This window comes from Thermobia domestica, chromosome 8 (assembly GCF_964235325.1).
Source record: "Thermobia domestica chromosome 8, izTheDome1.hap1.1, whole genome shotgun sequence".
Taxonomy (NCBI): domain Eukaryota; kingdom Metazoa; phylum Arthropoda; class Insecta; order Zygentoma; family Lepismatidae; genus Thermobia; species Thermobia domestica.
In genome coordinates, this window is record NC_137461.1 from 126,545,718 (window position 1) to 126,563,300 (window position 17,583).

Below are 17,583 nucleotides of genomic sequence, written 5' to 3' on the forward strand. Positions count from 1 at the left end.
ACATTTATCGTTCTCGCATAAAAATCATTAAGGTCCTTTATCTCGGACAACACAACAATAGGGGCTACCTTGCACTTAATTTTACTTATATTAGCTACAATGACATTTTTACTATTTTTCTGTATTAAAGGCACTTTACCACTAATTCCTTGAAATTCAACACGCAAGTTACTTTGCTTAAAATCGATGACACTGTTTAATTTCTCGAGAAAGTTTGCACCGAGTATTACGTCTTTGTGCAGTTTTGGTAACACAAGAAACTTAACTGGCACTTCCACGTTTTTAATTTGTACCGGTAAAATAACCTTTTTTTTCACGTTTTTTTTTTCTTCCTAGAAAATCGCACAAAACGATATGCTCTCCTTTTTGCAAATGCACATTTGCTACACACTTTGTTACTTCTCGAAAAATATTATACCGTAATAGGCACAATTCTGATCCACTATTTAATAGACAAATTTTGGGTTGATCATTTAACAAAACTTTTACTCTCATTGTATTATGACCTAGTTTACATTTGATTACTTCTTTTTTATTATCATTACTTATATCATCTTCTGCTTGTAAATCATCGTTGTTGCACATACGTGGAAAAGTAATTCGGTTTACACTACTGAAATCCCTCCCCTTTTTAGCAATCAAGTGGGAGGGCGCTACTAGTTTAAAGGCACAGAACTTTGCGGGTAAAAACCACTTTGTTGGTATGGATATTGCCGTTGCTGATTGTTACCGTTATTTACACTAGGACCTCTATTAAATGTTGGAAACCAATTATTATTTTGATTCGGACTACCTTGAGAAGTCGACGCACTACTTTGATTTTTGTTTGCCCTTGCACCTTGCGTTTCATTTTGATTTTCATTTGCACTCGTGTTTTGTCGGCCATTATCTTGCGACTGATTACCACCGTTCGAATTATTATTATTTCTGTTAAAATTACCTTGCCGTCCACGTCTAAGAAATTTCCTTTTCCATTCTTGTTTGAAATTCGAACGTGCACTATTATTACTATTCACTTCACTACCGTGTTCTACTTTTACATTATTTACGCTAACACCGGCACCACCTTGCTGTTTTTGTTTATTACGCTGATTGTCGTACATATTAGTAATTCCTGACAATCCTTCAATGGATTGCACACTCGCAAGGAACTGATTTATGTTATCAGGCATAGAACCCATCATAGCTAATTGGTACCGCTTGGGCAGGAGAGTGATGATATGTGACAACGTAATGGTTGGATTTTTATATTTTTCCAGAGCTTGAATTTGACTAAAACGCTCTGTTACAAAATCAACAACACTATTATAACGTTTTGGGTCAAACGGAATAGAACGCAAGTTATGCAGACGTGTGGCTTTCACTAAAGGACTCTTAAATGCATTCTGAAACTCTATTACAAATTCTTGAAAAGTTTGACACTTCTTACCGTGTAAATCGTACCACTTAAGCGCACTGTCTTTAAGAATCAAGGGCATGATCGTCAAATATTCACTTTGAGGCACTCCGGCGAACGACATTTCTCTACTGAAATTTTTTAAAAATGCACTTGCACTTTTCTTTATTATATCACCTGAAAATGTAGAGAGTTGTTTAATGTTTGCTAATTGCAATGAATAACGCCTTGCATTTACTTTACTATTTCTTGCACGCTTAATACGCGGACTTTTTCTTTCGGTTTTGATTCTTGACACGGTTCTTCTTATTACGTCACTTTCCACCTCTGTATCGGACGCCGTTTGAGACTCGCTGCTCGATTTTCTTTTACGCTTCACACTGTGCACGGAACCTGTGTTTCTTTGTGACATATTACTTCCAGTATCATGGTGCTCGTTTGTTAATTTTATACGCTGCACACGCTCTGATAATCGCTTTACATCTTGCTTGGTTTGTTCACTTAACTCACTGGCGCGAAGACATGTTTCAAAACACTGCTGGTTAAATTTACTCTGTTCGTGGCACACTTGAATACACTCTTGCACTGCTATACCGTATTCACTTTGTTTGGTCTCGCACTTTTGAATTTTACTTTCACGGTACTTGTCGAGACTTTTGACCAAACGCAACCTTTTCTCGTAATCATTAACTTTATTGCAACATTCACTTAATTGACGTTGTTGGTCGTTTACTTGGCGCGTATTTTCTTCAACTGTGCCCCGTACATCGTGCACTGCATCTGCTAATTCACGTACACTTCTACGTATATCTTTACTCGTATTAAAACACTAATTCCACTGCTTCAATTCGTTTTATCAATTTATGTCGCACTGCACTAATACACTTATTCACATTGTTAATTTCACCTGACAAATCATCTTTACATTGGGATATGTTTTCACGACACTCGCTACGTAATTCCTTGATATTATCTTGCATTTTCTGTTGATTTACATTTATCGCCTCAACGCTTTCACTCACACGCTTTTGATTATCACTCAATTCAATTTGACTTTCATTCAACTTATTCTGATTTTTTTTAATTTCATTAATTGACGCACTTAGTTCCCTTTGCATAGATAAGAGAACTGTTCTAAGATCACCCTTAGCCATGGTGTTGCAAATATAACAAACTCGCTAACACAAATAATTGACTAATTTCTGCAAAAATCTAAGAATGCAAATAATAAAAATATTCTAATTTAGACAGGATTTAGGCTTCAATATAGAAGGATGAATGCACTGAACAAGGATACAATGACACGAATTTCATGTACTATTAACTCTCTGAGATGGCGGCAAAATTACGCAGCAAGTTTTGAACATCAGAAATACCTAGGCCTATGTTCGTAAACACAAAAACTGAACATTTATACAAAAAGAAAGGTTTCTGCTTGGACACATTTATTCCGGCACCATTTTATAATGTTTACTTTATAGGATGGTGATTCAGATAGAGCAAGCATTATATTTGATAGTTGTAAATAGGACGTTTGCTTGAGCGTTGACGATGAAACAAGTTATTTGAAGAAAGCTTTTTTCAACGACAACTATACATAAGCAAAAATTTTATTTACAACTTTTAGAAACACAAAATATTTAGCATTGTAATTTCGGAAAATTAACAAATTACACAAATAAATAAAAAGTAAATTTTGCACCATGTACTCAATAGACAGCCACGAGGCGTGGGAGATGACATGCACAATTACAGAAAATACTCGTTAATTGATTTGATAATTTAATAATACGTTAATAATAATACTTACAAATCCGATGTGGGATATCGGTTACAATACTGAACTTATATGGATTATATGTAAATAACTAAATAGGCGAAGATACTTGGAAGTTGCATTTTTATACTTTATTTTTGTGCAGCGTTATGCTAGAAGCTGTCCTTTTAGTTGCTTTTGCGCGCCGAATGGTTTTTCTTTTGCTAAATTTCTTTAGCTCTCGCTGTTCGCGTGGGTTTCACGCGTTAAATGACGTAAGAGCGGACTGATTTGTGATTGGCTGAAGAAGTGTTGATTAAGGTCACTACGCTCACACGCATTTTCGGAGTGAGAGGACACACATACATACACAGAGAACGTTGTTTGTTAGTATATGCTAGTTCTTTTAAATTAAAAAGAGAATTAAACTGCTTGAACTGCATACTGCCAAAATAATGAATAAATGAGTTTATGACACTTTGAAACTCTTCTTCGAAGTTTTCCAGACATGTATATCACTTATTGCTTGTAAGCAGAATATGTATTTAATGAGTCCAACTGCATGAAGTACCATTGTATTTTGATGTCCAAGTGAAGAGCATTCAGAACCGCAGACATCAGAGCATTTGATTCAAGTCGAAAAAAAGTCCAGTTCAATGACTAGTTGGCATCAACAGACGATCAAAAAACATGCTTAGTCTAATACTTCAACGTTGCATGTTCGTTGAATGCTCCGTGTGGATGTTATCACTAACTCACACGTTTTGCTTCGTTACACCTATCAAGGTAGAACGTAAATATTACAAGTGCAAGTTTTCGGAGCAGTGTCCCTATGGACTCGATTACCTTAGTTTGAGAGTATTTAAAATGGAATGTCGTAAGGTAACAAAAGCTTAATATACAGGATTCCTGGTTTCCGAGGAAAAAAAGAAGTGCTCAGAGATGATAATTCTAGATACAATGGTAGTATGAGGGTCTGAGATACCCGTCTTTACCAACTAATGTAGGGACTTTTGAGCACCACATAATAAGGGACATTGCATAGAACATAGAACAAGAGGATATGGTATGAAGGAAAAACTATTGAGCTGACCCATAATTCCTGGCTTTTTTTTAAGTGAAAATTTTGCGTAAAAAATTAATTGTTTTGCAATGCGTTCCACAGTATTCGATAGAGAATTATGTGCTCTACAAAATAGTGGTTTGTTTTCTTTTTATGCTGATATACTTTTTTAATCTTTTCAGGTCATTAAAATGGAGTGCCAAGTCGACAAAAAAAGATAATTTTCGACATCTTCTGCTTTTTGCGTTTAATCGACGTGTCAAAGCGACAGAAGCTACTCGAGAGATTCATGACATGTATGACGAAGAAGCGATGCCTCTTTGGACGGCTCAAAATTGTTTTAAGCGATTCAAAGACGGCAATTTCACCCTTAAAGATATGCATCGCATCGGACATTCCGTTCAGTTTGATGAGGAGTGACTGTATCAGCTTATACACGACGATCCACGCCAAACGACGAGGGAATTGGCAGAGATAATGAAATGCTCCCACAGTACCATAGATCATCACCTTCACTCGATGGGAAAGTTTCAGTAGTTGAGCGTGTGGGTTCCGTATGCTTTGAATGGCAACAAAGAAAATAAATGAGCCACGATCTCCACCAGCTTGCTTGGTCATGGCGGTCAACTCATGAACATACGCAGCGATTCCATTACCGAATTGTTACCGGCGATGAAAAACGGTGCCTGTACGTCAATATGAAGCAGCACAAAGAATGACTTAACCCCGAAAGGCGGGCGACACCGCGAGCAAAACAAGATCTTCTCTTGTGCAAAACGATATTGAGAGTACGGTGGGACTGGGAAGGCATGATCCACTGTAAACTGCTTGATCGGAACCAAACAGTGAATGTGGAACTTTACGTCCAACAAATGCGATAACTCAATATCCTATTCAGCAAAAACGACCTGATCAACGACATGGTGTTCTTCTGCAACACGACAATGCCCGCTTTCATATCGCCAATATGACCAAGGAAGCCATTCAAACGCTTGGCTGAGAAGTGCTACCACACCCTCCGTATTCTTCCTGATCTGACGCCTTCGGATTTCCATCTGTTCCGATCACTTTCGAATGCACTGCGTGGCGTTCCATTCAATAATGCAATGGAATTGAGGACTTGACTGGACGATTTCTTCTAATCGAAACCAGGTGATTTCTATCGTCGAGGCATTGAAAAGCTTGTTGAACGTTGAGAAGAAGTTGTAAACAACAATGGAGAATATATTACTGATTGATTTGTTGTTCATTTCTTGCTTACTTTTGTGGAAATCTAAACATAAAAAGACGCAAGAACTTATGGAGCAACCCAATAAACTCCCAACTACTCCTCTTTGATGTCCTCTCTACATGTCATGAGCAAACAACAAAGAATATTCTAATTCAATTGCCTATACATTTAACACCTCAAATCGCTCTCAAATGAAATCCAATATCAAATGTTCTGATTCAAGTTTACTTCGGAGACCACGAGATCCTTTTCGGATATTCATAGATGGCATAGTGCAACAAATACAGCAATTGAAAACTGACTTACTTTCATACATTCCAATTTCCAACCATCAGTTTCAAGTCTTTGATGTTTTTTGTCCCACATTTCATCTTGGAGGTATCTAAATACAACCTAAAACATAAAAGATATTATTATTATTAATTATTATTACACAGGATAAATTTACACAATATTTCATGTGACAATAAAACTGCCTTAATCATTTTGACATTACCTATTTATATTGGTTAACTATCAATACTTGTGTTCATATATATTGTAAACTGATTGAAGTACAAGGCTCACTTAGTAAATAACCGGATAAGTTGTTAAAGAACTTTAAAAATGTAAAACACGACTGTGATTGTTGTATGCTTATTTTATGGTAGACCGTTCAGCTACTCATAGATGGGATGGGGCTGGTACTTGCACACAAAAAAATGCTGTGAAACAGTTACAAGTGGCGGCCCCCTTACAGAATTGCTCAAACTTGAGTAGGGAAGTGTCCTTAAATTTCTGGCGAGTGAAACTCCAATAGAAACTCATCTCGCAGGACAGTTCAATACGGTGGCACTAGCCGAATACAAGTTTATCAGTGAGCTGAAAATTTCAAACAGAGAATTACAAGTGTTGACGATTTTTCTCATCCATGTTGCTCTTTGACTGCAGTTGCGAAAAGCAACATTCGTAAACTGAGACTTATGATACTGGGAAAGCCACATATAATTAAATCTGAAATTACTTCAGATGGGAAAAGTGAAGGATCAGCTATCCATAACGTACTGTGGTTCAGTAAAGTGTGTGCGAGGTGGGTTCCGAAACGTTTGATACCGGAAATGAAAGAGAGATCTATTGATGTGTTTTGAGCTGTATGAAACTGACAATGAGGCATTACTTCATAGTATTATCACTGAAGATTAAAGTTAGCTTCATTTCTATGAACAAGGACGAAAAAGGATACCAACGAAATGGCAACATCTTTCGTCTCCCAGACCAATTAAAACTTCAGAATAAGGAAGAAGTGCAATCAGCGGTACATGAGGTATTAAACACGCGTCCAAAAGGTTTTTTTTTTTTTTTTTTTTTTTTCTGTGGAATTATTGCTCTCGTCAAGAGCTCGCGTACTAGGGATGGGGTGAACTATATTGAAAAATAGTACTGTAGTCATTTTGATATTTGTAATAAATATTACGCAAAAACATATTTCGGTTATTAAATAAATGAGATTTCAGTTTTCTTTTAAAACAGCATATTTCATATTTTCTTAGCTTTTGGTTAAGTATAATATTAAATTGATTAATAAATTAACTAAAGTTTATCGTCCTTTTCAACGTAAGGATTATATGAGATAGAGCCTACAACTTAAATTAGGATCGGATCCTGCACACGAGTTTTTACGCGAAATTTAGTGAACTCACCGTGGACTAAATACCAGCGCGTTAGCTATTGTAAAATATAAAAAACAGTAAATTTTATGAGATATATTATTTAATAATTCTCTCATCTTAAATGGATTTTTTTTCAATTAATACTTGCCTTAATTGAGAGTCTATTCTTGGAGTCCTCCTGTAACACCGCCCTACTTAACGATTCGGCCCGAACTAACCAATATCAATAAAATATATTTATATATTACATAGGAGAAACTAGAATAATATACAAAATAATTATTATCTCGGCTCTGTTAATAACCAATTTTCAAAAAATGTTTAAGGGTGTAATTTAACTTAATTACTTAAAGAATCATGTTCCCGAGTCATGGAATTTTATTTTAAAGAAGAAATATCAGGATTACTGTTTTTAGCTCTTTTATTTCTATAGTTTTATGGGCAAAAAAGACTTTTGGAGATTTCAGATATGCTAACAAACTCGTTCGAGTCCTCTCTGTAAACTCTGACCAAGAATTAGACGTATAGACCCAAAAATAGTCAGTACGCTTCTACTTAAAATTCACTTAAATGTCTTAATTGGTTTCTATTGTTATAGAAGATCTGTAGCCTAAGTGTCTTGCTGTTTGCATTTCAGAACTGCTCAACTTGGCCTTACTTAAAAAAAAAAAAATAAATAAATAAATAAATCAATGATTGACCTAGCTACACAAGACTCGACGAACAAGAGTTCTGGTAATAAAGATTCCTAGCTAGAATTGTACTGCAGGTTTCAGGTGAGGTTAAATATTCTCTCTCTTTAAAAGACAAGAAAATAGCCCGAACTATAGGCCATTCCCTACTCCTAGTCCCTCGGTTTTAACACTTTTTCAAAGACTAATCCCTAACATACGTAGGTTCGGAATCAACACTCCAACTCAACAAGTAGTATACTGACCACATTCCATAAATTTAAGAAAAGGACAGAGAAAATCTAATTTCAATCTTAAGGGAATCGAACCCAAATCCCGCTGAGTTCGTTGCAAATACATAAAAAGAGACCTAACATAGGTAAAATTAGCAATTCCTAACTAAAACTAAGAAACCTAATCCCTAGCAGGATGAATTGTAAAAACGTAATTACATGAGACTACGTCCCTGTTCTCAGGGGATAGCTCAAACAAAAAGTCTGAGTCTCCTAACAGCGGGTCTTAGTTCATATGCCTGGTCTTCTTATAAGATCACCTAACCAGCCAGCCGACTACAGCACAGTTCTAACAGAAAGAGTCCCCACTGGCGACTTGTTGTTGTTGTTATTATTATTATTATTATTATTATTATTATTATTATTATTATTATTATTATTATTATTATTATTATTATTATTATTAAATAAAATAGTGAACTGATCCAATTGACCTAGGACCGTCGGTCTTACATAATCATGTGGCCCACCGGTTTTGAAACTAACAGGTTGTGTCGTATATGTACCAAGTTTGGGAAATTAACTAAGATGATCCAGAGTTATGCTGGAACATGCACGATCCATCCATCCGTTTACAGATATAAAATAACCCCTCATCACGACCACATTTAAAAAATAAAAAAATAAATAAATAAAAGTAAAAAAAATAAAATAAAAATAAAAAGACCCGTAGCCGTTTATGTTTAATGATCAGTGTACATACCGAGTTTCATGTTCCTAGCTTGAGAGATTCAAAGGATATTCTATTTTCGCATAAATTATGACCCCCTGCTTCCCCTTCGAATACGCATTTCAATCAAAGTAATATGGTGATAGTTTTATATATGTATATATATATATTCAGTCATTCTCCCACGATTCAATCAAACAGGATCAGTTTCATTTTTATATAATACAATGAACGAAGTTTGTAAGAATTTCGCAGTAGAAGTATACTCAGTGGAATGTTGGTGGAGAAGGGAAAAAATAGTAAATATGTGATTCGCTTTTGAATTTAATCTTCATAATAGAGTATCCCTGATGAAGCTTGAAATACCCAAAACAAGTGAAATATAGGGAAAGAATAAAATCAAACTACATTTACAGAAGGTATGTGAATTTTTATTTTATTTTTCGTATTATACAAGGAACATGGTTTTGAGTTTGTAGCATATACAAACGTCTGTAATTAAGTCACGCATGTTCATCGGCGAATCATCTCCAACACAGAAGAAAGGAACTGAACTGTGTGACTGTCAGTTTCGGATCGCTGTGAATGCGAGCCCTCCCGAAAGAGCATCCTTACATTCTAAAACACTTTTTTCATTGTATTACTATAGGGTTATTCAAAAATCGCGCCGGTTTTGTTACATCAAATTATGAACTTTATTTTTCAAAACACACTAACAAAATTCATAAACATGTTCATCACACATTCCGATTTTAGGTATGGTGAATGACGTCGAGCATATGACCTTCTCTACCGCGCTGGCATGCAATAACTCTGTTCCTGAAATTCGCAATGACTGCCTGACAAGTTTCCGCCAACCAGTATGACGACGCTCAGGATTTTTAATGTTCACTATTAAACCCGTTTCAATGAACTTTTTCATAAATCTGCGAACTGTTGATTCATTCGGTGCCTCACTTCGCCCTAGAACCGCGCGAAGTCGCTTGAAGTTGCTGCATAACTTTCTCCGTTCTGATAAAAAGTTTTCAGAATTAGCACGTTGTGCTACAGTAAACTGGTCCAGGGAAAGGATTTAGTTCGAAGTTGCTACACAAGTAAAAGATTATGGTACGTGGTAGTGGGCCCAACATGACGCCCGTGGAATATCCAGAATATGTTATATACGGTATTATGAAAACATACAACAGCCACCTTTAGCACCCACGCAAGCAGATGAACAGGTCTGAAGTAACGCATCCCACACTCGCTGGAGATCTTGGCATAGATGATCGATAGTTGCTGCCGTAACCTAGCTAGTGTTCAGGTGCCGTCTCACTATGTTCCATATGTAATTCAAAGGAGCTATATCCGGAGAGCTAGTAGGCCGGAATAGAAGACATATACTAAGTAGATCACGTTAGGTTGCCCAGGCGGTAAGGACACGAGTTAACCTGCTGGATAATGAAGCCCAGAGTTTTCAAGACATGCTTACCGGACAAGATTGAGGATGGATATGACCACTGGATATATTCTCCTGAATGAAAATCACAGGTACGTGAAATGTGTAGCTCATTGCCCCCCTCCCCCCAATACCAGAATGCCAGGTTAAAGGTCTTGTATGGCAAGTGCTAACATATATTTGATATCTCAGCTCACCTACACGTCTACGAACATTCACATGGTCGAGAAGAAACGATTCTCCTTGCTGAACTCCACCCCACCATCATCCATTCACCTTGTCACTGCTCTCTCTCCCGATACCACCGAAGATGCTTTTCAGGATGAGCAGATGTCAGCAAAATAGGAACGTACACCTGGCTTTAACAATTTATTGTTTAGTATTCATAAGCTCGCTAAACACTAAAAAACAGAGGTCACGGTGGTTCTGATTGCACTAGTGGTCGTCGTCCTGTCACTTAGGCACCCCGAACGATACTTCGGTAAGAGCAGTCTATGGCACATTACTGAAGACAGCAGGTCTGTTGTAGGAATTCTCTATCGCCCTTGCGTACACGGGCCAATGTTCACGATATTCCTTTGGCCACACGACGAGACATCGATTCAATAAGTCTACGGAAATGGTCCGAAAAAATAATCTGTCAATATTCGTCTACAATTTCTTCATAAATCAGGTCAGAATGTCTGTGGTGGATGACATGTTCGCAAGTCTTTTCACAAAATTTAAGGAGGGAGAAGTCAATGAAATGCTTCCCGAACCATGTAGGAGCCAACTGTGATCTGTGAAAAGTGTAATTACTTTGCTGGTATACTTCATTCCTATCCAGAAGGCAGAAAAACAAGAAGGGATGTAAGTGATTGCCCTATGTTCTTCGATGCAGTAAGGGTACGTGATATATGTACAGGGTGTCTAGCAGTCGGGAAAATCGGGAATTTGTCTTAAATTTAAAAAATGGTCGGGAATTCGGGGATTTGTCTGGAATTTGCGAAAAAAGTCGGGAAAAATGGAATTAAATTCCACATGTTGGAAATGATGCTGACACTTGTCGGAGCGACTCCGATAAACCTCGCGTTCCTAAATGCATCGCGATGTAGTACGTTTACATCGTATTTTTTAAAGTGTTCCTAAATACATCGCAATCCATCTCAACCGTTTTTCTATTTTCTACGTAGAAGCGGTCACGTGGTACGCGTTGCATCTCGTACACCGTGGATTTTCTGCGATTTATGTGAGGCGCGCGGTTTGTCTCCTGCTGTGGTGCTGGGGGAAGAAGAGTGGTGAGTGAGTGGTTGGCAACATTGTTTGCTGACAGCAGAAAGGTTTTTGCGTTTCAAGAGTAACGGGTGGTTAATTGGGCGTTGCATCGTACTATGCGTATATAATATTTAGTATAAATTAAATGTTGGATTGTTTTTCACGTACAGGTAAGTTTACCTGGGCAATGATTTCGTAAATAATTCAAACACTTTAAAGGCTAGTGGTTTTAGTGTCACGGCAAACCACATGCCATTTCTTACTTTGCCATGAATTACAGACGTGTCAGTTTTAAGTATTCAACATTCCTGCCGTCATAAATAAGTTTATTTTACCAACTATTACAACAACAACAACAACAACAACAACAACAACAAAAAAAAAAGACCTAAGCAAAGTTTTCCTAACCTAAAGACAGTTTTCCTAACCCAAGAACAGACAAAGAACCCAATTGTAACAGTTTCAGAATAGTAGCTAGAAATTTGAACGACAAGTTGCTCTATGCAAAATTAGCGTTTTTTCAATCTCTTGCTGATGACTGTGAGCCTTTCCTGACTGAATATCAGTCAGACACTCCTATGACTCCATTTTTGCATGGTAGCCTTACTCAGTTATTGAACGTATTGATGTCTCGCTTCGTTAAAAAAAAAAATAATAATGGACAGGAAGAGTATCAATGCTATTGATGTTATGGAGAAAAGTGAAAACTTATATTAATTTAATTCGTATCAAGGAAATTGACCTTGGGTATGCAACTAGGTCAGCACTGACGAGATGTACAGAAGTTAGTGAAAAGGAAATGTTGTGTTTCCGAAAGCAAGTACCTGAATGTTATCAACATTTCGTGTCCAAGCTGCAGGAGAGGTCCCCGCTAAAATATTCCCTTACATGAGTGCTGATGTTTCTTAATCCCTTAACCGTTGGTCACTCACAGGAAGAAGCTGTTAAACAAATGAGAGCAACGATCGAAATTTTAGTGCAGAGTAATATTGTCTCAGCGTCTGATGCAGAAAAGGCAGACAGAGAATACAATGCTCTAGTAGATCAGACACAAGTGCGGGAGAAAATGGAGTCGTACAAAAGAAATGAACACAGACTTGATGACTTCTGGATGAGTGTGTTACCACCAAATGATGTATATCTATGCAAAATAGTAAAGATATGCCTAATTCTTTCCCACGGTAATGCAGCAATAGAAAGGGCTTTTTCGATAAACAGGGAAATAGTAGTTGAAAATTTGTCAGAGGATTCTTTAGTGGCGCAGCGTGTAATGTATGATGCTGTCAATGAGGCTGGTGGCATACAAGCCCTTCCTATCCCAAAGTAGATGATTCTATCAATGAGAAACGCATACGCGAGATTCAAGGAAGCCGAAGAACACCGCAGAAAAGTGATGTCAGAAAAAGATCGCAGGGCCGCTGAAAAAAGAGGAGCAGAACAGAGACGAAAGGAACTTGAAGCAAAGAAACAGAAAATCGTAAATCAGTTGTCAGAACAGGTTGCTACCATAGAGGAGAAGATCAAAAAATTGCATGATTAGATTGTTTCATTTCATATATGAAGAAGAAGACATTCTATGATCAGGTAAGAACTTGTACACTTTTTCATTACATTCAACCTTTCCTAATTTTACGAAAACATTTTTTTAGAATGAGTCGGGAAAAATTTGGAAATGGTCGGGAAAAGTCTGGAAAAAGTCGGGAAATTGCTGAGAGAAATTTGCTAGACACCATGTATGTACCAAACATTCCCAGAGAAAACACTCCAGGCTATCAGAGAGCCACTATGACCCTATACAGTTCCAACCTGGCACGCTGGAACCATGGCTCTTCATGGAGCTTGCACCATGTTTCTAGCCTGTTATATTAGCGTGATACAGTCGGAATCAAGATTCATCACTTCCTGCTACTCGCTTCCAATCGTCGATAGTCCAGTCAGTGTTCAGTGCACCATGCAAGATGCTGGGCACGGTAATAAGCAGCAAAAAGTGTTACTCTCGTGGGTCATTGGCTTCTGAAGTCCATACGGCGAAACGAACACTGAAAAGTCCGTCTATTGACTATTTCACCGTACCGCCCCATAGTACTTTAGAGCGCAAGTTGAAAGAAGTTTGGGTAGGAAGAGATGAGATTCTACTCCTCCTGGTTTCCTGACGTTCCCAAAAGTTGCTGGATTCTGTCATGTTGTGGCGATATCGTGGGACTTGGTATATAAGGAAGACGTGTGCTTAGCTTAACGCTCTGACGCAAATGTTGTAGATGTCGATGGACTCCTGCTCGCCGTAGTTCCCTCACTAACAATATAACTGGGAGGTAGGCTTCGGTCTACTATAAAATGGGCGTACGGCATTACCCTACATGTGGTATGAGTTTTATTGTTCATAGCGTGCACTTCTTTTTGAATGATCAACTAGTGCAAAGCCCGAACACACATTTGCCAGTTTAAAGTTATAAGGTATCGGCTTTTGAACGAAGACGCCTGCCCACCCCAACACGGGAAACCCAAGAGTTGTAGCAGACACCAACTCAAACACGTCCCACTGGATCCCTCATTCCGTTGGATGTCATGTGGGTTAAGGTTTGGTGACACTGAGTACGTACAATAACGGCTGAGGATCTTGATCACTCAAGCTGCTTGTCCCTTGCAGTCTGCCCGACTACTCTTTCTTTACCGCTATCCGTGTACTCTTGCTATTGTGAAACGAGAAAACCCCATTTCTCCCACGGTTTCTAAAATTGAATGCCCTATGCATCGATCGAAGGCGTATAACTCGCGTGTTTCACCTACTCTGTTGTTTTTATCAATTGCTTCTAATGGGCTACACTTCCAGATATATTAGTCTTATTATATGTGCATAACACTGTCTATCCCTATTTTTAATTCAATGTCACTTCAGAGAAGAACCATTGACTGTTAGCTAAAGATACAGCGTGCATATTCCACCCAAGCTGACTTCTTGACATTTATAATTAGACAATTCACCTTACCTGTCAAGTGTTACAGATACAATGGTGTAAAGAATAAATAAGGAAATTATCATAATTTACCTGTAAACATTCTCGGTTTTCTGCTCCCATGCTATCAAAATACTTGATATGTTTGTTTCTTATATCTACAATACACATACACCAATGTACTCCTAAATGAACTGGTATAACCAAGAAGTTATGAGCAAAAATATCAATCTGGAAGAGAGAATACAACAGAAATTAATATATGCTTTTATTTTTAATTTTCATTATTTGTTTACATTTTATTCATTGTAAATTGAAGATTTTGGGCAAACATTCAGGTAACTTGATTTTTTAAGAATTATTTATATTCTCTGTTTAGTCTACTTCACTCATTTAATTTTGACTACAAGGTTTATTCTAACATTTCAAATAATCTTTTCTAATCATGACTCACCTGAGTTACCTTCATTTCAAAAATTAACGGAATATGTTACTTTTATTATTGGCCCAAACTCTTCAAATCCATTTATATAATTAAATAATTTGTTGAGTTTAAAAAGAGATAAATCTCAGTACTGCATTTCTGTTGCTAGTTTGAAGAAGATTTGATTTGATTTTGAGTTTACAGTTTCTTTCAGTAACGAGACTATATGAGACACGAACCTAAAGCTTCAAGTGGGAACTGAACTACATGAGCTCCTGCCGGGAATCGAACATGAGTCTCCCACGTCAACAGCGTGTACGCTAACCACTTAGCCAAGAGTGAGCTCTTGAGGAAGAATTGAGTGACGGAATAATATTGACAATATATTTCATTGCACAAGGTTCTTAGTAAAATCAACTTAGAATATGCATATCCAGCGTGGAACTATACGACTCAAGTTTATTCTTAAATACTACAACGAATACAGAACAGGCTAATCAAATATTTATGTTTTAAAACCATAGATGATTTTAATGTCTATAATAATGAACAATAGGTAATACAGGGTTCCCACAAAAAAACTGAAGATCGATTTCCCTGACATTCCCTGACACAAATTCTTGTTTTCCCTGAGAAATTCTTGAATATAAATGGGAAGATATGGAGCAAGTTTTATCATACGCTTTTTTTAACGGCCTCTTCCATCCCCATACCGGTCCAACACACTCTTTTAATGACCATTTACATATTTGTTATGTTCAATATGAGTAATTCTTATTTAAATACAATTTATCATGTAAGTATATAATAACATACGTGTGATAGAGTACCACATACATTGACATTACAATTTAGACTCTTTTGCTTGAAAAAACAATAAAAAGCAATGATGCCTTCCATTTCAACTCAGGCAAAAAAATATAAAATTGTACCATCACCATCTCAGATATTGTTGAAACTTTTTTTATAGCAACTAGACATGTTTTTAAGAGACCCATATTTTTTTGTTTTGTCGAAAAAAAATTTCCCGCCAAGTAATGGGCCATCAAAGACGGGGAATACAATTTATGAATTGTAGAAGACATGGAAAATGGTCAACTTCGGAGCCTCACCATTCGGCTATGGAGACAGGTAGAGTTATAATTCTTGTTGTGGTATGTACATAGGGATATAAATAAACTATATTTTATTATAGTTTGGTTTGCGCATGCGTATCTTTTTGTACATAAATTAACAAATGAACGTCAATTTATCTGAAAAGTCGAAGTTTGCGAATTTTTTTCGAGCACTTCCGGTTCGAATTTTAAAGTTCTGTTTTCGCGGTCGGTAAGACCTGGTTACCCGCTTTCCGAAAAAATTTTTGTGTCTCTTCTGTGTGCAACCGTTTTGTCGCAAAAAATTCGAGAAATTGTAAAATTTTCAAAAATCGCCATTTTTGGGCGCCATTTTCTCGAAAACACCATCTTTTAAAATTCTGAAATTTTGTCAGATGGTTCAACTTTACATGAATAATAAACACACCAAATACCATTCTCGACCAATGCTTCATGAATTAACTGCAGTCTTTTAAAGTTAGCGAAGTTTCATTAACTTTGATGTCACAGTTAGCAACACTGGGAACAATAAAAGTGCAATAATTTGATGATGTTTGTGGTTCGCATTCATTAAATGAAGAATAAAAGGTTTTCTTGATTGTTTTTTTCATTATTTTGATCAAGAAGGCTCTCTGAAATAGTAAACTGAGCCTTCTCCTACTCCTCCGTTTTCTTAAACCGAAATAATTTGAGGTGGAAATTACGATTACGAAACGCACAAATTTCAAGTTCACTTACTTAAAATGGTCTTTGGAAACAAAATTTCACTGTTTTTATTATTATTATTATTATTATTATTATTATTATTATTATTATTATTATTATTATTATTATTATTATTAATTACATGGACCAATCATTTGCTTGGTTGGTGTCTTCTTCGCTAATAGCATGTAACCGTGCAGGTGCTCCAATAGGTGTTGGCTCACTCACAACTCGTCCAGAAGTGGATCTAGGGGAAAGAAACTTTATTTTATATATAAATAAAACCGATCTCAGAGTTTGGAGCTCTTAAAAGTACCTCTAAGTAGCAGTATTACCCCCAGAAGTCAGTCCTGGATCCGCCTCTGCATAGCACATTGTCGATAGTCACAAATGCTGAAGTTCTATGTGGAAGCATAAACAGCACTTCAACTTCACGTAATTCATGATTTATTCATAATATTTTTGCTACGCACCACTGGTTATCATACATATATGTATGTAACAAAAGTTCCTTTTTGCAAATTTCTTAAATCTACACTTTGAATTGCAGAAGTTCGATTTTGGGGGAAGCATGAAGTTAGTTCATGGTGACCCGTTACTGCCATAAAAACTTCGCCATTTTCCGAAAGCCAAAGATGACTTCGTTGAATACCAGTCACTGGTCGCATACTTTCCCTTTTTTTTTTTTCTTTCTTCGAAGTCGTCGAATTCAGTTCCAGGCAACAAAACGAGAGTAATACCCGGAGTTTGTACTTGCACTATACTCACGAATTCTTCTGCGGTTTTAGTGAGGGCGCGGTGGCTCAGTGGTAGAGCGTTCACCTCCGGTACTTGGGGTCCCTGGTTCGATCCCAGCTCACGCCGTGTGGGCTTTGTGGTGGACAAACACAGTGCTCATGGGTTTTCTCAGGGTTATCCCGTTTCCTCCCACTCTGCATTCCACCATTTCATTCATTTCTCATAATCACCGTCTTAGCCTAACCGG

The 17,583-nt window shown here is 37.1% G+C and overlaps 1 protein-coding gene across 1 annotated transcript in view; it reads right to left on the bottom strand.

Moving 5' to 3' along the window:
• Nucleotides 1–17,583, bottom strand: part of LOC145693197 (uncharacterized) — a 117,471-nt gene that overhangs the window by 14,251 nt on the left and 85,637 nt on the right. The window contains exons 13-14 of the mRNA XM_081768977.1: nucleotides 14,469–14,606; nucleotides 5,753–5,839 (exon numbers count right to left, since the gene is read on the bottom strand). Of these exons, the coding sequence (XP_081625103.1) occupies nucleotides 5,753–5,839; nucleotides 14,469–14,606 (225 nt within the window). The remainder of the gene's footprint in view (nucleotides 1–5,752; nucleotides 5,840–14,468; nucleotides 14,607–17,583) is intronic.